This window comes from Leopardus geoffroyi, chromosome A2 (genome assembly GCF_018350155.1).
Source record: "Leopardus geoffroyi isolate Oge1 chromosome A2, O.geoffroyi_Oge1_pat1.0, whole genome shotgun sequence".
Taxonomy (NCBI): domain Eukaryota; kingdom Metazoa; phylum Chordata; class Mammalia; order Carnivora; family Felidae; genus Leopardus; species Leopardus geoffroyi.
In genome coordinates this window covers 15,300,422-15,321,960 of record NC_059331.1, presented here as the reverse complement: position 1 = coordinate 15,321,960, position 21,539 = coordinate 15,300,422, and the positions used below count along the sequence as shown (strand labels likewise).

Below are 21,539 nucleotides of genomic sequence, written 5' to 3'. Positions count from 1 at the left end.
CTAAGAGGCTTACGCATTATCGTAAAACCCCGGTGTTGAATGAAAGACAAATACAGGCAACACGCAAAACCAATTTTCCCCCCACTGAAAGTCTGGGGGGGAGAGAAGAAGCACCAAAGGAAATAGGATCTGAAATCGAAGAGGCATCAGCTGGGGGAACCCATTCGCATTTCTTCCCAGGACCACAAGCCAGCCCACCCGCAGACCTGCAGGGCTCAGGCTCAGCCTTTCCACAGGTGGTCGACCCAGGGGTGGGCCACATGCAGGGCCCCCGGGGTCCTGGATGCGCAGAACGTGCAGCCTCGTGAAGCCACCAGGAACTACTTCCCAAATCCCTTTTATCGGGTCTCCGTTCTTTTTTTGTTTGCTTATTTTTTTTTTAATTTTTAAAAATCTTTATTTTTGAGAGAGAGACAGAGTGCAAGCAGGGGAGGAACAGAGAAAAAGGGAGACACAAAATCCAAAGCAGGCTCCAGACTCTGAGCTGTCAGCACAGAGCCTGATGCGGGGCTCGAACCCACAAACCGCGAGATCACGGCCTGAGCTGAGGTCAGAGGCGTCAACCACTGAGCCACCCAGGGGCCCTAGTGTTTATTTATTTTTGAGAGAGAGAAGGAGAGAGAGAAAGTGTGAGCAGGGGCGGGGGAGGGGCAGAGAGAGAAAGAGGAAGAGACACAGAACTCCAAGTGGGCTCCAGGCTCCGTGCTGTCAGCACAGAGCCCGACGCGGGGCTCGGAATCATGAACCGTGAGATCGTGACCTGGGCCGAAGTTAAGACGTTTAGCTGACTGAGCCACCCGGATGCCCCTTGGGTCTCCACTCTCATAAACTGTCTCTACCATACAGCTTCCCTTGAAACCAGGGTCTTCTCGTATCCGGCATTCCTGATTTTCACATCTTCAACATTTACTTGATGGACATCCGGGTTTGTAAGCAAGCACAGTCTGGCTACAATTACTATTGTTTCTGGACAACCTCCTTCACTATGGTCATTTCCTTCCCTTTTCCGGTTGGCCCTTCTGCTTGCTATCACCCCCTAAAAGTCAACTCTGTGTTCCTTTATGGTTAACTGGCCTTATTTGTAAAATACAGCCTGTACTTGTACTTTGAAATCAACCTTAAATCAATAAGTAATTAAATCAATACATGAAATCCTTAACACATCTGCAAACATGCTGAACTCTAATAGATCTTGCTCGCTGCTTCCCTCACTTAAATTATCTCGCAATGTCACAGAAGGAACCGTTCCAGATCAGAGAATTTCCCCAGTTGATCGAGGGTTAAATACCAGAATTCCTATTTTTTTGTTCGTTTGTTTGTTTGAGTGATCTGTGGGAAGCTTTCAGAATGTCTTGTAGAAATGCACAACGTGGGGCACCTGGGTGGCTCAGGTCATGATCTGGAGGTTTCATGAGTTTGAGCCCCGCGTCGGGCTCTGCATTGGCAGTGTGGAGCCTGCTTGGGATTCTCTCTCTCTCTCTCTCTCTCTCTCTCTCTCTCTCTCTCTCCCTCTCTCTGCTCCTCCCCAACCTGTGCTGTCTCTGTCTCTCTCAAAATAAACAAACTTAAAGACAATTTCTTTAAAATGCATACCGTGACCCCATCATAAACATCAATCGGCCATGTTCACAAGGATCGATTCTGTGCAATAACGGTGGGTGTCCCATCATTTTTGCCTCCTCCCACCTCCCCTTCTTGGCCCGTGGGTTCTCAGAGGTGTGGGCAACTACGGGCTCCGTTGGAGATTCTTGGGGCAATTTCTCCTCGAATTCTCATGTATCACTTCTCCTCTCTGTGGCACGGCAGCTGCGTGATACCTGCCGCCCCGATGTGCCTCCTGTTCCAAACCTCCTGCTTTCTAATCTCCTCCTTCCCTTTACTAGGATGCTCCTTCCCTTTGCCCCTCCTGGGTCTTACCCTTCACACAGGGTGCCAGTCCCTTCTAGATCACATCCTCCATTAGCACCCTTCCGTCTCCTGACCCACACATCACTCCTCGGGCGCCTGGCTACTCTCCACCATTTCCCTTGCCTCTTTCTCCTGCTCTCAGGCAGCTTCAGGCTCCAGAAGGATGTTTTAGGGTATTGATTTTCTAAGGTCCGTTAGCTTTTTTCCTGACAAAACGATGTGTAATTAAGGAACGCCACCTAGATCGCATGAAAAGGTTGCACTCTCAAAGTCCATCTCGCTCCATTCCCTCCAGGAGGGGCCTGGGCTTGGACAGAGTCCGGAGAGGACGGTTTCTAAGGCTACCGGTTATTTACCGTCACCACCTTCCAAAGCCACGAGGGGGCAGAGCGGGACAGGCTGCCTGTTGGTACAGTGTTTCCCTCAGTAGCTCCCCCACCACGAGGCCACACGGCAAACCCAGCGCAGGTGGGTGCATCAGCACTGCCACCAGCCGCCTCCGAAATCATGGAGGAGGCCAAAGACAAACCCACAGATTAGGTGGCCTCCATAATTCCCCAGAATGCCCAAGCATAATACAGCACCCTCCCCGCTAACTGCATCCACCACATTTTTTTTTTAAACCAGAGAGGTGAAACTCACGTTCTGCCAAGTGGAGGTCTTTATATTCATATTTTTGGCTGGAAATATTTTTGTTTGGCAAGAGCAAGAAGAGATTCCTTTTGCAAAGGAAATGAGCATTTTGATGGATGGGGTGAGTCAAGAACAAAAGACTGCAACACTCCAGTGATGTTTAGTAATGCTCTGCTGAAACGCTTTCCCTAAATCTAAGTTCATTTGTGCAGCTTCTAAGCAGAACTGTCTTTAAGGGTTAAGGCTATTTCCTATTTCAAAAAAAGTTACAACAATGCCATTAGAGGAAAGGTATTAATATGCGGGTTGTTTTTGGCTAAATATGCTTTATAGAGTATGCTGTGTGCAGGCCTTCTAAAGTCAATTAGCTTTCTGATGTTAATTTCAAAAGCTTGTATTTTGAAATAAACCCTAGGAATGGAACGCCAACGGACACCAAGATGTTTTAGGTGTTAAAGCCAATTTGAAAATAGCTTTCCAATAAAAGGAGACCCATGGAATAATACCTCGGATTGGGGCTAACACTGATCTTCAAACAATACAGCAAGCGTGCGTTTTTTGTATTCTATTTATGATTTTTTCTTAAGATCATGACAATTTAGTGGACACAAAAAAAAAAAATCAATACACCAAAAGCCTTTCAGTCCACAACCAGCAACGAAAACACTATCTTTCTAAAATAAATAAACATTAAACAACTTTTCTTAAGTCTTTACTTTAAAAGAAATCAAATGGACCCAGGAGAGTCCACAGTGGTTGAACATCAGGATGGCCCAGTTGCACAAAATTCTCAGTCAATGCATCCCAAATGTTAATGGGGACTCAACACCTTCTCCGAAAAAGTAAAATCTATTCAACAACATAGTATTTTAAAATAATCAACATTTTAATATTCTTAACGTAAAGATGGGAGCCGGGGTAGGGGCTGCTTACTTTGTACAATGGTTCTCCAAGTGTGACCTCTGGGGGTCCCCGTGGCCCTTTGCCAGGGATCTGCAGATCAAAACTCTTTTCGTTACAGTAATAAGACCCTGTTTGCCTTTCTCCTTGTGTTCACATCTGCAACAATGGTGCAAGCATGATGGTGGCTGAGACCTTAGGCCCTCAGCATGAATCAAGGTGGTGGCACCAGACTCTGCCAGCAGTCACGGGATCCTTTCCTACCGTGCACTCAGCAGAAAGGGGGGAAAGTCGGTTTCACTAATACTGTGCTTGACAGAGCCATAAAACGTATTCACATTCTTTTTGTTTTTAATTTTGAAATGTTTATTTTTGAGATGGAGACAGAGCATGAGCAGGGGAGCGGCAGAGAGAGAGGGAGACGCAGAATCCGAAGCAGGCTCCCGGCGCTGAGCTGTCAGCACAGAGCCCGACGCGGGGCTCAAACTCATGAACTGTGAGATCATGACCTGAGCCGAGGTCGGACGCCCAACCGCCTGAGCCACCCAGGTGCCCCCCCTGTATTCACATTCTTAAATTTTAACACTTGAACACACGTCCTCTTGGTATTTTCTGCGACGCAATGGGACGCAGGCATAAGAAGTGCGGCCACACAAAGTGACAGTTGTCTCGGGGAAAAAGCACAGCCACAACTGTCTGAGTGGTGACCAGGAAGGAGTAGCCAGTTTTTTCAATAACTTGTGTTTCCATGTGAAAGAATGACTAATGATACACTATGGTTATTGACACGGAGGAGTCTGACAAACGTTTTCTCAAAATTAAACAAAGCAAGCCTGTTGCTCCAAAGAAAACCACGGATGGTTTCCGCTGCCAATGATAAAATCTGAACTATGAAGTGAAAATCAGAATTTTAGAAAACTTGTATCCGGCCACCATGAACTTCACAGCTTCCTACCACTTAAAAACTCTTCTGATGATATTCCTGGGGGTGAAATATGTCAACATTTGGAAGATCTACGTCACTCACTACACCTACCGGCGTTTTCCAAGTGACCAATGTGTGATGTTACAAGAGTATGCGTGGGTAAAAAAATAAAATCCACCCAGCGTGCGGGACAGACGGATGCATCATCATGGAAGAGTACAAAAGTTCACTGATGTTTCAGATTTAACACCGCAACTCACCTTTAAGAAACCAATGCTTGTTGAGTTTGGGTGGAGTATCAAAAAAGAACATTCGTAACGATCTTAAATGGGTATTAAAATATTCCCCCGCTTTGAGCAGCTTCCACGCAGTTAGTTCTTCTGGTGTTTACCATCGTAACTTTAATAAAACTACACTTCAGTTTTGACAGATTATCTTTAGACGGTTCTATTGACCCATGAAACGAGATACTCCGCATGGTCATTCAGCCCTCTTCCCACCCCCAACCCCTCTTCTCATTCTTGGGTCTTTGCTACCTTGACCTTTCATAGCTACCTTTCTAACTATAAGAAAACGGACGTACAGCTCTAGTTCCTGATCTATGCCTCCTTGTTATGAACCATAAAGGGACCACCTCACGCTGGCTTCTACTTCTCTTCCCCAGTTTCACCTCCTGATTTTGGTCAGCCATACAATGTTGATGTCGAGGTTTACGGCATTTTGGTTTTATTCTGAACTTCACCACGAGGCTTCTGCGTTGGTCTCCCTACCGACCCTAAAAGTTGTTCAACTTCAAACAGAACACTTACGTAAGTTCTGTTCACCGCAAGACCCAGCTGTGTGATGTGACCGCAGAAAAGCAAATGTGATTCTATGTCATGAAATCCCTCCGGTCAGAGGAGAAGGACTCAAGCGTAAAGGGACAATGGATTTTCTACTGGTTACTTCTGAATTGGCTAGACCGGTGCAGCTGGTAGGTCATTCTGTTTCGATGGAAATGTTCCGTCCAATACTAGCTTACTAGCGCACGAACGTGGCTGGTGACTGAGGACCGTTATTAATATTATTCCAACTGAATTACTTTAAATATCAACAACCACACGCTGCTAGCGACTACTATACTGGAGAGTACAGCACCCGGCCACACTATGGCAGTCTTTCCCTCTCTCTCACCATCTGAGGCTTATCCACCATTACTGAGCCCCTGCAGTAAAAGCCCCTCCATTTCTTGGGAGACCACGATGTGCAGGCACTATGATAGCTGTTCTTTAAACAGAACCTCTGGGGGCGCCTGGGTGGCTCAGTCGGTTAGGCGTCCGACTTCGGCTCAGGTCACGATCTCGCGGTCCGTGAGTTTGAGCCCCGCGTCGGGCCCTGGGCTGATGGCTCAGAGCCTGGAGCCTGCTTCCGATTCTGTGTCTCCCTCTCTCTCTGCCCCTCCCCCGTTCATGCTCTGTGTCTCTCTGTCTCAAAAATAAATAAACGTTAAAAAAATTTAAAAAAAATAAAAAAAAATCAACAGCACCTCTGATCTTCCCAAGGCCATGCGAGGGAGATGCTATCACCCCTTTTAGCAGATGACAAACCACAATTCCTGGAGTGAGGTCGCCCAACCGGCACTCCTAGCTGAGCTAAGAGTAGAGAAACTTCCGCTCTTCCTATGCTCCCTCCATGATATCATTATCGGCACCAGATACTCTGTGGTAGAATTAAGAAGCCCCAGCCCCGGTCTGGAGGCACCATGCTAAGCCAGGCAGTAGTTACTCTCTGGGTCTGCTAAAAATGATTCCATGAACTTGAGGTAGTGCTCATTTTCATTGCTCCTGTGCAAACAGGGTCTGTATGTTAATTAACAACGATGTGCTCTAGTAAGACTGAGGAGATAAAAAAATTCTTTAATGCAGGTAACTTTGGACGCCTGGGTGGCTCAGTCGTTAAGCACTGACTTCGGCTCAGGTCACGATCTCATAATTCGTGAGTTCGAGTCCCATGTCGGGTAGAGCACAAGCCCCACTTTGGGTAAAACACAAGCCCTGTTTCTCTCTCCTTCTCTCTGTCCCTCCTGGGATTCTCTCTCTCTGCCCCTCCTTACTCACTTATGCCTCTTTCTCACAGTAAATAAATAATAAAATTAAAATTAATTAAAATAAAATAAAATAAAATAAATAAAATAAAATGCAGCTATCTTTAACTTACCTCCTTTTGATAGGCCAGTCCAGCCTCATAGAGTTTAATAAAGAGGTACTGAGTCCACTTGTAGTAATCTGGCAAACATGTAGTTATTTCCTGCCAAAGAGGAGGAAAAATCAGTCACAGACCATTGTAAACATTCCCCCTCACATCAGTATTCAACAGATGCGTTGGCCTCGCGATTCAATTTTGAAAAGCGATCACACCGCAAAAATATTCACCAACTTACATATTTTCTACCAATTCGTAAAGTGAGGGAAGAAGCAATTCATTCTGGAAAGAAAGGAGTTGCTGAAACGCCACCCCTACCTTTCCCAGGGTCAGTTTAATGAAAAGAAACTGAAAGTTTTCTGCACACCTCTCCCCCCTATCCATGCAAGTAACAGATGAATTACATTGTATGAAATTGGGTATCACCATTTTTGTCAGCACGTATTTTGGGAATCGTGATGCTAATTCGTGAACATAGTTCATTTTAAAAGCAATCACAGAATTCAAGACGAATATCTGCCTGCTTCAGTAGGACGCTCATTTGAAAACAAATCTTGTGTTTCTACGTATAACTGGGACCTGGAAACTCCTTCAGACTCATTTATATTCCGTGACTCAGGCTGTTGCCTGGTTTAGGAAGACCCATTAAAATCATTATTAGAAATTAAACTTGGTGAGAAATCACCTGGCTTGTATTTCCAAGCCTAAATCCAAGGTTCCAAAAATGTGTTTTCTGCCCTGAAAACACATTTGCTATAGAATCTTTAAAAATAAGTTACTGATTAACCAAGCTCTACCTTGATAAATTCAAGTAAGCGTAAAACCCTTACACTACACCACATTGTTTCTTTTCTAGTGCTCTTGAACTTCAAGAAAATAGCTAACATAGAAATGAATGCAGGGTAGGGCCAAATCGTTCCATTTGGGATGGACTACTGATACAAGGCATACTTCTATCAAAAGTGCATATAACTCCATCTTTCTTTGAATGAATGAATGAGGAGAGAGTTGAAAACTCAGGATGGGAGGGCCAGTGTGACAGGAACCCGGCAAGGTGTCAGCTAATCTCCTGGGACCCCCAATGGGCTATTTTTTCTCATGTAAGATTCCTGGGTCCTTTTATGTGCTAAAATAGCACAGTAAACTCTGAGAAAACAAGGAATTCAACTCTGATCACTCTTCCACTCCCAGTTGCAAGGCAGGTAGTGAATAACCCACTGGTGTAACGGCTTTGCTCACACTAGAGCTGTCCCCTGGTGGGCTGGTCCCATGCCATGCCAAGGCTGTGACCCACACAATACAGTCCCGAGGCCCTAGGAGACCAGGTCTGCAGGGACATCATGCACAAAGCACTCTGCCAACTCCAGAATGGGACCAGCACACTATGGGAGGGCTTGTTCCCCCAAACCTCCAAATTCATCTGATATTTTATTATCTTTTGTCCACCCCGCCACCTGCCCACCCCAGACCTTGCCGTCGTGGCACACACAACCCATTTTCCTCAGTTTTCCAGACAAGCCACCTAAGAAGTCCCATTTTCTAACAGAACCCAGGGCAGGAGCAATGTTCTAGTATGTTTCATTTTGCTCAGGTTGAGGCATCCCCAAAGCACTGTTGAATGAAAAATAAACTACACAGACGCCAAGAACGCTTGCGTGTTGAATCAAATTTGTATCCCTCATGTAGGTTTCACAAATTAAATTCAAATCACAATGGTCCACAAGATGAACTGGGGCAGGGGGCGGGTGGGGGGTGGGGGAACTGGGTACAAATACTCCCAGACCTTGTTACTGTGAACGTCTTTTAAAATTCTTATCCATTAGTTTAAGGAAAGACATAAAGCAAATGTGACCAAGATAACGACAACTGTTACACTGAGGGAAAGACAGTTCTCTTTTCTCTATTAATTAATTAGTTAATTAATTAGGGGAGAGTGGAAGCAGGGGAGGGGCTGAAAGAGGGGGACAGAAGATCCGAACCCGGCTCTGGGCTGACAGCAGTGAGCCGGATGTGGGGATCAAACTCATGAACCGTGAGATCATGACCTGAGCCGAAGTCGGACACTCAACTGCCTAAACTACCCAGACGCCCCTCTATTTTTCTATACATTTAAGTTTTTCATAATAGAATATCAAAATACTTCAAATGAATATATATACATATACATGTGTTATGTTCTCAGCCCCTGAATCTGCCTCCATGTTGAGAGAAAGATTAAACAGCAATGGAACATCATTATTATCTTCCTCTTGGTTTATGGTTTTGAAAATTACTTTTACTAGAAAAAAAGATAATAGATCCAGTCGGGGGGAAAAAAAAAAAGATCACTATCCAACCAAGCACTAGCCTTTCAGTCAGACGAGTAACGCAAGGTGTGTTCTCAGAAATGAGGGAAGGTGAGGCGAGGTGAGGCGAGGGATAAGGGACTCTGGGCCCCCTTCTTGCGCCCTTGGCCTCAAACCTGGCTCTGATCCATTGTATTTATATTGGGTTTCTGCGCATATTGTTTGAAAAACAAGTAACGTCAGCTGCTAAGAGTACAGCTTGAAAACCACTGCTCCAAGGACCATAATCCACTCCCGACAGTTGGATTTCAACGCGTGTTCACCTCGTTCCCACTGTACCCCCGCGTCGCCTGCCCAGAGGAGATCCTGAGGACAGGATATGCCCTCCTGCCCGTTTACTCCCTCCTGCCCGTTTACTCCCATCTGCTGCCCACAGGGCCCAGCCGGCACCTTCAATAGCATGCGCTCTGTTCGTGAAGAGACGCCAGAACAAGCACTCACCAGGCTTCCCCAGGAGCCAGGCCCGTGAGAACCACAAACATGCTGAACCCGGCTCAGAAACACATTTCCTGAGGGGTGCCGGGGTGGCTCAGCTGGTGAAGCGTCCGACTTCGGCTCAGGTCAAGATCTCGCGGTTCATGAGTTCGAGGCCCACGTCGGGCTCTGTGTTCACAGCTCAGAGCCTGGAGCCTGCTTGGGATTCTGTGTCTCCCTCTCTCTCTGCCCCTCCCTCACTCGTGCTCTGTCTCTCTCTCAAAACTAAATATAAGAAGGAAAAAAAAAAAAAAAAAAGAAGAGAAATGCATTTCCTAAAAAAGTCACAAAACCCTTCTGGAACCTTTCTTGATTTGCTAATTTAAAAGACCCCCTCCCCCCCAAATCCCAATAACTATTTCTGGGTTTCTGATGCCTCATCTCAGTGAAAATCATCAAAGACATCTTGATGGAATTAAACCGCTTTAAAAACTTTGACTTTGGCCAACTGGCTAGAAATTTCATGTTTGGGGAACTATTTACTTAAATTCCACTCCTGCAGACAAAGGTCTTCTGGGGGGGTTGGAGTTATGGGGATATAAAAGTCGACACCTTTATGTAGATCTATGTGGAGTACGGCTGAATTGCAGTTGTTAGCCCTTGCTTCCTTCCTTTTCCTAAGAAAAGAGTTGTCAACACAGACCGTCCTCTCCCCGGGGACATCTGATAATGCCTGGAAACATCTCTGGCACTACTCTAGTGTGGTGGCAGGACCCTACAATGCACAAGACGGTCCCCAGAACAAAAACTTATTTAGCCCAGAAGGTCACCGGTACCAAGGGGAGAAACCCTGTGCGGGCAGATGAAGAGACAGTGAACAAAAGCAACTCTCTACTGGGCATTCCAGAAAGAGCCCTAAAAGCGGAAACACAAGTAAGTTAACTTGGCTTGCCCTCTCCAGCTGGTGGGAGCGCATCTCTGTGAAGTACGTCTCGCAGGTACACGGGAATTATGCGGTGGGACCCAACTCCCCACCCTTCTACCAACTCCAAGACCAACAGGCAGAGAGACCTATCAAGTCTGCAACTCCGTTCTGTATGCAAAGTGCTACTCACCGGGAAACGAGTGATTGATTCTGCGATCTAAATTTGAAATCACGTGGTATGCCTCCAAGTAGTTTTCTGACTTGGCAAATCTCACGTAATGACTTCATGTAATAAATTTCCTCTTTTGAAATTGGAGAGGCAGACAGTTTTTCTTGATACAACATCAGTTTACCCCCTCCCACGAGACAGTTGCTGAATAGACAAGAGTTTAAATAAACGTCTGTTGGAATCTGGCCCCCTCCAGGCCCAGCGTTGCCAGTGACCCCAAGGGGGAGCCCTGTGTCCATGGGCCTGTCAACCATAGATGCCCGCAAGCTGGGGGGGCGGTGCCAACCCGGTAAAAGACTCCCCCCCGTGAGACCACCGGAGAGGTCAAGCGAAGGATGTTCACCGTGTTCCAAACCCCTTTTCGTTCCCCTGCTTTCCTCTGCCCTGTTTTCCAAACAAGCCAACACCCATGTTGCTGTAAACTCGTTTTTATAACAAAACCAAGTAATTCAAAGTTATAGCTCCAAAAACAACTGGAATTCAACCGTACTCCACATAGATCTACATAAAGGTGTTGACTTTTATATCCCCCTGAACTCCGGAAAGCACAATCTAGCTGTCAGGAGACTAACTTTATGAATCTAGGATCTCAACTGGACTCATTCCTCCATGCTGCAATTTTCCATTTTACGATACCGGGTTTTTAGCATTAAAGTATTTTGCACATTCACGGCAAAACAGAGAGCCCAGTGCGGGAGGTGTGCTCCCTCAGAACACAGGTGAGGCTCCGAACATCATCCTTTGGGGCGCCTGGGTGGCTCAGTCGGTTAAATGTCCGACTTCAGCTCAGGTCAAGATCTCACGGTTCCTGAGTTCAAGGACCGCTTCGGGCTCTGTGCTGACAGCTCGGAGCCTGGAGCCTGCTTTGGATTCTGTGTCTCCCTCTCTCTCTCTGCCCCTCCCCTGCTCGCACTCGGTCTCTCTTTTTCTCTCTCTCTCGAAAAAAAAAAAATAAATAAGTAAACATTAAAAAAATAAAAAATAAAAAAAGCAAACATCATCCTTTGAGGTCTGCCTCCCATACCTCACAGAGCGCACGAGTTAATAACAAAATCGGCCTTGCCAGGAGCTCCTGTTACACAGTGGTTTAGCCATGACGAAGCCTAAGAAGACTGGGCCTACTTTCCTGTCTGTTCGTGACATACACCAGCTTTTGGTCTGTAAAGGAAGAATCCGGGCAGTCAGTCACCTTCCATGTACCTCACGGAAGGTCTCCTCAGGCTCACGCTGCTCACTACAAGTAGAGTCTGAGAGAGCCTGATCTACGGGAAAGACGTACCACTTGGAAGCCAACCGACTCGGGTTCGAGTCCTCATATCGACATTCGCTTTGTGACTCTAGCCAGGTGTCCCCATCGAGAACACTGGGGTGACGGACCCCACCTGAGAGGACAAACGCAGTAATGTTTGCGCAGCGCGTGCTGGCCACGTGGGTGAGGTGGCCGATGCCACTTCCCTTGGCTTGGCCCAGGGCGTGTCGTGGAGCAGTGAGACTGGCCTCGTTATCACACGCTCAGAGGCGGGGGCCGCTGGGACAAGGCGAAAGGGAGAGCAGAGGACCTAAGTCACTGTCACTCACCGTCGCTATCCCTTCCCGAATATCGGCCTTGTGACTAAAAAGAGGGGGCCTTTAAGAGGGGAAGGGCCAACACATGACCAGATGGAGTACTCTGCACGCGGCCATTCCGTCACCTCTAGGGCACACCCACCCCAGGCAGGGAGAGCCAGATAGGTCACCTCCCCAACGCCCCTCTGCTCCAGCAGGGTTTACTTGGGTCTCTGTTCCTTGGTTCCTTGGCGTCCCTGACAGACATCGGTCCCAGATCACAGAACAGCTGACATCACGCAAAGCCATCATGCATTGTCTGCCTTGCAACCTCACCTTATTCAGGGTAGCTATCAGGATCCAACCAATGACACAAAAACCTAAGGCGGCATGTTCGTCCGTCGTTTGGCGGCCACGTACGCTGGTAAGAAAGGCAAGCAACCACCACGCGTCACGCTTTCCAGCGACAAGGCATTTGCCACCTCTCCCCGGTCTGTGGGCCTCCTGCCTTCAAAACAATGAAGGCTGGAAATGGAGGAGAGGGGGGGCCCATGGCCCTTTTGAAAGACTGATCTTTCCTACCAGGCATTTTTGTCCTCTGGTCCTTATTGCAACGGAGCCAAGGGAAATGTATGGTAATGACCTCGTCTTTTTTATTCCTTCTCTGTTTCTCCAGTTCTAGAGGGAAGGGGTTCTGGAAGTATAGCATAGCTCAAAGGCCAGAGAAGCCAGCCTCAGGATTCATATTGTGCAGCTTAAGACAAAAAAAAAAAAATCCAGGCTGTATTAGATGTTCCTCACTGGTGCTGGTTCAAGGCTCCAGTCCACAGTTCCGTGCACCTGCCGTGCTGGCAAAAGGAAGAGGGGGGGAAATCTGCCGGCGTGGGACGTTAACAGCCACCCCTGTATTAAGTCCACTAAACTTAGCACTGGTTCTTGAACTTGGCGGCACCGTGGGAAGGAGCAGTAGCAGCTCCTGGTGCCTGGGTCCCACCTCTGCCCCGGAAACTTCACGTGCAGCCGGGGTTGAGAATCCCCGCAAAGAGGTTGCCCCCCCACCCCCAACACATCTCCCTCCAAAATGCTGCATGAGAGACAGGATCCAGTCCTGCCTTCCTGTCTTCACAGAATTTAATCAAGCTTCGACGGGAGCCAAGGGCACAATCGAGTCAATAGATTTCTTTTTTTTTTTTTTTAATGTTTATTATTTATTTTTGAGAGAGAGAGAGAGACAGAGTGGGAGCAGAGGAGGGGCAGAGTGAGAGAGGGAGACAAGGAATCCCAAGCAGGCCCCAAGCTGTCAGCACAGAGCCCGACGTGGGGCTCGAACCCACAAACTATGAGATCATGACCTGAGCTGAAGTCGGATGCTTAACTGACTGCTGAGACACCCAGGTGCCCCTGGATAGGCGATTTCTAGCAAGGTCTCCAGTGCCCTTTTCTAAGAGGGATCTCTCCACCCGCCTGCCTGGATACCCGTCCTGCCCACAGCAGATACCCTCTGTTCTCAGTCAGTCCTTGCCCTCTCTGCCTTCCCAAGACAGACACAGTCGGGACACAATAAGAAGTGACCACCTGAAACCCGCCTTTGTGACAACAGGCACGGCAACCAGATTGGGTAACTAGCTGTGCTCAATGGTCAGCTGCTCAAAAACATGTTGGACTCAGGGTGCCTCGGTGGCTTAGTCGGTTAAGCGTCTGACTTCAGCTCAGGTCACGATCTTGCGGTTCGTGAGTTCAAGCCCCGCGTCCAGCTCTGTGCTGACAGCTCAGAGCCTGGAACCTGCTTCCGATTCTGTGTCTCCCTCTCTCTCTCTGCCTCTCCCATGCTCATGCTGTCTCTCTCTGTCTCTCAATAATAAATAAACGTTAAAAAAAAAAATAAAAAAATAAAAAAAAAAAAAAGAGAAATGTTAAAAACATGTCAGACTTTCTGACAGCTCACTTCTCTGCCCGGAGGAGAAACGCTTCTAGAAGAAAGGCTTCTAGGAAGAAAGGGGGGAAGAAAGGCTTCCCCCCAACAAGGGGAAGAGAGTGACAAGGAAGGTGCCCAAGTCCCCGCTTAGATGCTTCTAACAGGGACCTCAGGCAGGAGCGGGGCAGAGAAAGCCGATTCAGATGGCACAGCACAGCCCCGGCCGGGGAGGGGGGGAGGAGGGAGGAGGGGTCTTACTTAGCACGTGACAGGACACGTCTGTGCACAGCTCTGTGCTCCCCACACTGGTCTTTCCTCCTCCTCTCATCTCACTCCCCACGGCAGCTCTCTGAGGCGGGCGCTGTGCACGCTATTTTACACACTCGGCCAGGGCAGGGGGGCGGGGGGGGGGGGACTGCCCAACTTGGTGGGGGGCATGCAGAAGGGAAACCGAAACCCAGGCCTCTCGACTCAGAGGGACATCAGGGAGTGAAACGGCACCTTGAAAAGTACACCCTGGCCTGCCTGGCTGTGCCTGGACGGACTCGAACACGCGCTCCCAGGAGATCTGGGTAAAAGGGAGCGGAATGAGGGAATACGTAAGGAATCACATCAAGGAATCAGGGTGACTGTCCTTTCAGGAGTAACAACAGCGGTCAAAATAATGACAGGAAGCATCTCCCTGGCCCTGACGGAGTACCGGACTCGGTCGGGGCCGTTCAGGAGCCCGTCGTTCGGTTCTTATTACGAGGCCAGGAGTCAGTCTCTCTGGTTATCGCAGCAGGGGCCTGAGCCCCCCTATTTCAAACTGCAGTTCGCTCCTGGTCCTCCTGCCTCTGCCCTTACCCTGTTCTACCTTTTTTCTTTTCATAGCGCTTATGGCCTTTTTTTTTTTTTTTTTTTAATGTTTATTTATTTATTTTGAGAGAGACAGAGAGAGCAAGTGTACAAGCAGGGGAGGGGCAGAGGGGGGTGGAGACAGAGAATCCCAAGCAGGCTCCACACCATCAGCGCAGAGTCCAACGTGGGGCTTGATCCCGTGAACTGGGAGATCACGACCTGAGCTGAGTCGGATGATCAACTGATTGAGCCACCCTGGCGCCCCCACTTAAGACCTTCTATCATACTTCATTACTTATTTATTATGTTTATCACCCATTTTGTCTCCCCTCCTGCCCTGACCCCCAGTCCACTGGTTTCAAGGTTCCTCTGTGAAACAAAGAGTGTTGTCTTTTTTCCTCCCACTGATGTATTCCACGTGCCTAGAACACTACCTGGGGCAGTGGATATTTAGTAAGTGGCTGTTGAGTGAGTAAAATAATCATCTTACAGACCAGAGGATGGAGACCCACAGTAACCCGTTTAAGGTGGCGTGGCTACAAGGAGGCAAAATGACGATCCAAACACGGGTCTACATGACTCAGTATCTGCACTGCTTCAAATGCTTTCTTCCTCTCAATGTCACCTTGACTTTTTATTTCATGTGTATTTATTATTGAGAGAGAGGGGAGACAGAGCACGAATGGGGAACAGGCAGAGAGAGAGAGAGGGAGACAGAATCTGAAGGAGGCTCCAGGCTCTAAGCTGTCGGACAGAGCCTGACATGGGGTTCAAACTCACGAACCGTGAGATCACAACGGAGCCGAAGTCGGACACTCAACCAACTGAGCCACCCAGGCACCCCTCAATGTCACCTTGACTTTTTTAACAAGACATTCGTGACGAGTGTTTTCAAAGCAGGGAGAGCTATATGAACCAAACATGTGCCACATATATTTAAACTTGTGTTATAAATGTTTACATAAGATGTCTTTCTATCTGAAAATCTGTACAAGGTGCACTAAAGCTAGAACAAATGAAATGGCTTAAATATATCCTTACATAAACTCGATGTAACATTTAATGACATGAGAATATGACACTTGATAAAAATTGAGTGTATTTTATGGCTCCAATTATATAATGAAAAAAATAAAAAGAATACCAGGGGAAAAAAACGCCAACATAAACAGACATGGGGTTGTCTCAGGATGACACTGACCATGGGCGATTTTCTCAAAACTATAAACAGTTTTCTAAACTTCACCAATTTCAGGGGCGCCTGGGTGGCTCAGTCAGTTAAGCATCCAACTTCGGCTCAGGTCATGATCTCCCAGCTTGTGAGTTCAAGCCCCACATCGGGCTCTGTGCTGACGGCTCAGAGCCTGGAGCCTGCTTCAGATTCTGTGTCTCCCTCTCTCTCTGCCCCTCCCCTGCTTGTGCTCTGTTTCTCTCCCTCTCTCAAAAATAAAGATTAAAATAATTTTTTCTTAACTTCACTGATTTCATACAGTGACTGTGTATTACTTAGAATTAGCCTACAGGTTTAAAAAAATGTTTTTTAATCTTTATTTATTTTTGAGAGAGAGACAGAGCACGAACGGGGGAGGGGCAGACAGCGAGGGAAATACAAAATCCGAAGAAGGCTCCAGGCTCTGAGCTGTCAGCACAGAGCCCAACACGGGGCTTGAACCAATGAACTGCGAAATCATGACCTGAGCCGGAGTCAGACACTCAACCGACTGAGCCACCCAGGCGCCCCTAGCCTACAATTTTACAGTTCTTGAGGAGACCTCCACTTTGGTGACAGCCTTACAAGGAAACCTGTGCCAGAGGACCCAGTTAAGCCACACCTGGATTCCTATCCTGCAGGAACTGTGAAGTAACTAATACTTACTGTGTTAAGTTGCTATATTTGGGGACGGTTTGTTATGCGGCAATAGCTAACTAATACATTGGTAGAAGGGGTCAATAACCGGACCAAATCCTGGGATGGACATGAGGACTAAATCAGAAAAACAGGTGACACACCAGGCAGACGCCCAGCACGAAGATGAGAACGTGGGCCCCTGAGCGCATCCAAGAATCACTGAGTCCCCCTCCCCGCAGTGTGGGGGGACAATCGGTGGGCTTCCCAGGCCACGGAGACCGCCAGGGAGGCTTAGTGCCCTGTATTCTACCTGACTCTGAAATGCCAAGTATATATCCGTCCTTCTTTTAGGACCCAACGGACTTTTTGCCCCTATGAGTTTGGTCCTCAAGTTTTGTTCACTTTCCCAGACAGGCTGTCAGCTCCTGACGGCAGATGGAGGGCAGTGGATAGCAGGAGCATGGGGTTGGCAGGCTGAAGCCCGCAGTCTGAGCCCCGGACTCCGTCCATGGGTCTGCTGTGGACTCGCTGGTGACCCTGGACAAATGGCTCGTCCCCCTGGGTCTCACTTTCCTCATCTGGAAACTGTTGTGAGGATCAAGGTTATCTGAAAAGGGTCAGCTTGCCTTCCCAGTACTGTCTGGCTCAGGATGGGTGCCCAGAAGGTACTCTGTAAACCTTCGTTACAGCAGGGTGCCTGGGTGACTCAACCAGTTAAGTGGTTAAGCATCTGACTCTTGATCTCCGCTCAGGTCAGGATCTCACAGTTTGTGAGTTAGAGCCCCGTGTTGGGCTCTGTGCTGACGGTTCGGGGCCTGCTTGAGCTATTCTCTCTCTCTCTCTCTCTCTCTCTCTCTCTCTCTCTCTCTCTCTCTCTTTCTCTGTGCCCCCTCCCACCCACGCACACATGTGTGCTCTCTCTCACACTCTCAAAATAAATAAACTTAAAAAAAACATCTTCATTAAAGCAACAAATACAACAAAATTCAGGTGGTCAAGTGTCACTATATTTAAAAAAAAAAAAAAAAAGAAAGAAAGAAAGCCTTCAGACAGAGCCCTTGCTAATTTTCTTAAACATAATAGGCTTTCTAAAAGAGTAGCATATTTATTCTTAGAACCAGTCTGGTTTATTCATACTAAATTTTGCTAAGTATGGGTTCACATGAGAAATGCCCCAATTCCCACCACACCAAGTGCTCTAATAAGATACCTGTATGCAGAACCTTCCAACTTCCAAGGCAAAACAAACACACACACCATGTTTATTTCCATGAGCAACATCCACAATGTCAAACAAATGACGATTTAAAAACAAAAAAAAATCCGTTGAGATTGGTTTCTCAGCTCCCTGGTATATAAGGCTGGCTCTGAATTCTATGTTTTTTTCTCATTTGATCCCCCCGTGAAGACCCATTCGCTAAGGGTCTCCGACCCTTGTCCTAAGGGACTCGGTAATCGGCCAGAGCGACAGAGAGAAAATGGTGGGACAGAGAACAGAAGGGACGGATCTCCCACCCCACGGAGGTGCCATTTGTTCGTTCACTCGCTGAATTATTCCACAGACGTTTACCGGGCACCGGCTACCCACCCGCACTGGGTTGGCGGCACGGAGCCCTCTCCTCCGTCGCTCAGAAGACTGGGGCCACCTGCAGCGGGCCTCCCCATGGCCTGTCCTCCCTTAACACAAAGTGTCTCTCATATGTCATCCCCGCTCATTCCCATTTGCGTGGGGGGGAAGGGAGGCAGTCCGCCACCCACCCTCACTCCCGGCGCATCGTCCCTGCCAGCAGGTTCTGCTTGATTTCCATTCCTTCGCCCGTTTCCCGTCACCAGGGAAAGGCCGGGGGTCGTGTACAGGCCTGGCCGGTGGCTCCCCCTCCTCGGCTGCAGGGCCGCCCCTTCCTCCTTGCCAGACTGTCATTCCCCAAGACGCCCGCTGGCCACTCCCTCTCGTTCCTCTTCCTTCGACCATCTGTTCAATTCCACCTTTGCCCAGCCTCCACCTCTGGCCTCCCTTGCCTTCCCTGTTCTCCTCTCTGGTGCAGAGTTGAGGGAACAGGTGTTAATATCAGGGTAATTAATTAATCACGAACCTACCATTTGCCTAAGAGCTCATTTTTCGGGTAATTATGCTCCTTCATCGCAGGGCTCACTTTACACTGGAAATGAGCACTACATGAGAACTGGAGATGGCAAATGCTAGGTAGGCCCTGTGCTTTTCTAGAACACGCGTTTTACTTGGAAAGGTCGTGTTTTTCAAATCTAGGGCTGCGGCTAAATTCTCACGTAATCTGGAAGGCTCACGTTCTTCGTGCTCTTGAGGCCAATTTAGGGAATGAGTATTAACGGAAGCAAAATCATGGTCTTTGCGGTTTTAAAGACAACTCGCACTGTCTTTCCGAACCGAAATCAGCTCGCTCAGTGAGCTCCTCTTCTAGCTATTTTCTTGACCATTATTTTCTGAGCACTATCATTTTCATGGGGAACCTGAATGCTGTCTCCCGACACAAACTACACAAGGTCCTGACAACTACCCATAGTCGGGCGGACAAGAAGCAACAATTTGCTTAACTTCTGGGTAATTGTTCTTTGCCAGCCGACAAGGGTTCCGTGGTGGCGGTCTAACAATCCAGACAGCTTTTCTAACTAGCCAGTTGGGAACAGAAAGCCCTCCATTAAACTGCCGATGAGACTAATGGGTTTGAATTGCAATTTGTTATCCGTCTGCTTGGTCAGCTGCCAGAATTTCAACCATCCGAGCCAAACCAGCTCCCAACAACTGTTCCATTTTCCCCGGGACGAAAGAACATTAATTTTATCTGCAACGGTTTTGAAAATTTCAGGATTCACAGGACAGAGTTCACCTGAAAGGTATTTTGAGACGTGGCTTCTCCAGGTTTCCTGAATAATAGGAAGGCTATTTGTTAGACACGGGCATGGGTCCAGAGAAAGAGGAAATATCAATTCATCGATTCCATGGATGCAGCACAGTGACGGCAGTGTGCAAAATGAGCTGTTCTGCTGCCCACCAGCTCCAGAAGCAATGAGCGGCAGAAGCCTGTCACAGCTTGACACCTGTCACCTGTGACACAGACCAAGAAATAAAGCCATAAACTTAGAAAAAAAATAGTGTAGCAAATTATCTTGAATGCCTTTTAGTCCGATGATTTTTAAGGGAAGGGTAAGGGGCAGGGAAGCACAGATCAGAGTCTCACAGGAGGTGGGGAGATTTTTAACACTCTATATACCACCTCTTGTAGGAAGGTGGCACGGATGTACTTTTCCCTATTCTTTTCACGAGGTACAACACCCTGGTCATTACATATATGAAACAAACATAAGACTCTGAAAACTGAAAAAAGAGAAGGCAGAGCAGTTGGAGGCCTTAGCACCCGAGGAATGACGCGGCGGGGAGCTCCGTGGATTGTCTTCATGCCTCATAAGTCCCAGAATTGCAGCTGACTAAACCAGTAACACAGAGCTGTCGAGGAGTGCCAAGCAAAAGTTTAAAAAATTAAACATAAAAAAAAAGAAACAGGGGAAAAACAAAAGCCTGCTCTCCCTAGCTGGAATACCAGGAAGAGACCACCCAGCAAGAAAGAAAATGTAGACAACTGCCCTACTCTAGCCAACACCACAGAAAAAAATGGCAGCCCCACCTGCACCAGCAGAGGCTTAGTGGGGAGCCTGGACTTACAATGTTTGGGGGCTACAGCAAGGCACCCCAAACTCTGTGGCAGGGTGGTGTCAGAGGAAGTTAGTAGAGAGCCGAGACTTCTACCCCTACTGGACATTAACGAGTGTTCCTCCTTGGCGGTGACAGTGGAGACCACAGAGGGTGTCTGGACTTCTACCCCAATCAGCAGTAATGACGTATCCCTCCCTCTCCCTGAGGGCAGAGTGTCAGAGGAGTCAGGAAGACTCCTAGAGAGTCAGGAAGTCCATCCTCGCTCAGTGGTGTCAAGGCCACCCCTCCATGATGCCAATGGAGTCCATATGGGACAGTAACAATGTCTCCTTTCCCAGTCACAGCGGTATCAGCAGGGATCTAGTGGGGAGTCTATACTCCTAACCCTGCCTAGCTGCAACGAGGAGGTCCTCCTTCCCCAGGGTGTCAGTGAGGGCCACCTGGAGATCCTAGACTTCCACATCTAGCTAGAAGTAGAGAGGCAGTGCCCCACCTTTCCCCACGGGAGCAGTACCAGAGAATATCCCTGTTAATATACAAGGTAAATAAGATCCAGGCTCTTAAAGGAATTCTTCAGGGGCACCTGGGTGGCTCAGTTGGTTAAGCGTCTGACTTTGGCTCAGGTCATGATCTCACGGTCCATGGTTTCAAGCCCCACATCAGGCTCTCTGCTGTCAGCACAGACATGAACAGACACTTCTCCAAAGAAGACATCCAGATGGCAAACAGACACATGGAAAAATGCACAACATCACTCATCACCAGGGAAACACAAATCAAAACCACAATGAGATACCACCTCACGCCTGTCAGAATGGCTAACATTAGCAACTCAGGCAACAACAGATGTTGGCGAGGATGCGGAGAAAGAGGATCTCTTTTGCACGGCTGGTGGGAATGCAAACTGGTGCAGCCACTCTGGAAGACAGTATGGAGGTTCCTCAAAAAACGAAAAATAGAACTACCCTACAACCCAGCAATTGCACTACTAGGTATTTACCCAAGGGATAGAGGTATGCTGTTTCGAAGGGACACGTGCACCCCAATGTTTATAGCATTGCTATTGACAATAGCCAAAATATGGAAAGAGCCCAAATATCCACCGATGGATGAATGGGTAAAGAAGATGTCGTATACACACACACACACACACACACACACACACACACACACACACATACACACAGCAGAGTATTACTCGGCATTCAAAAAGAATGAAATCTTGCCAATTGCAACTACGTG

The 21,539-nt window shown here is 47.9% G+C and overlaps 1 protein-coding gene across 10 annotated transcripts in view; it reads right to left on the bottom strand.

The window, feature by feature from the left end:
* LARS2 (leucyl-tRNA synthetase 2, mitochondrial) overlaps positions 1 to 21,539 on the bottom strand; it is a 193,748-nt gene that overhangs the window by 103,900 nt on the left and 68,309 nt on the right. For 9 of the 10 annotated variants that reach the window (XR_006715808.1, XR_006715809.1, XM_045492605.1 and 6 more), the window contains one exon: positions 6,563 to 6,652. Coding sequence is in view for 7 of the 10 variants with exons in the window: in XM_045492605.1 (XP_045348561.1) it covers positions 6,563 to 6,652 (90 nt within the window). In the remaining 3 variants the exon portion in view is untranslated. Of the gene's footprint in view, positions 1 to 3,474; positions 3,715 to 6,562; positions 6,653 to 21,539 lie in introns of those variants that run through there. The other variant, XM_045492611.1, reaches the window with a different exon arrangement.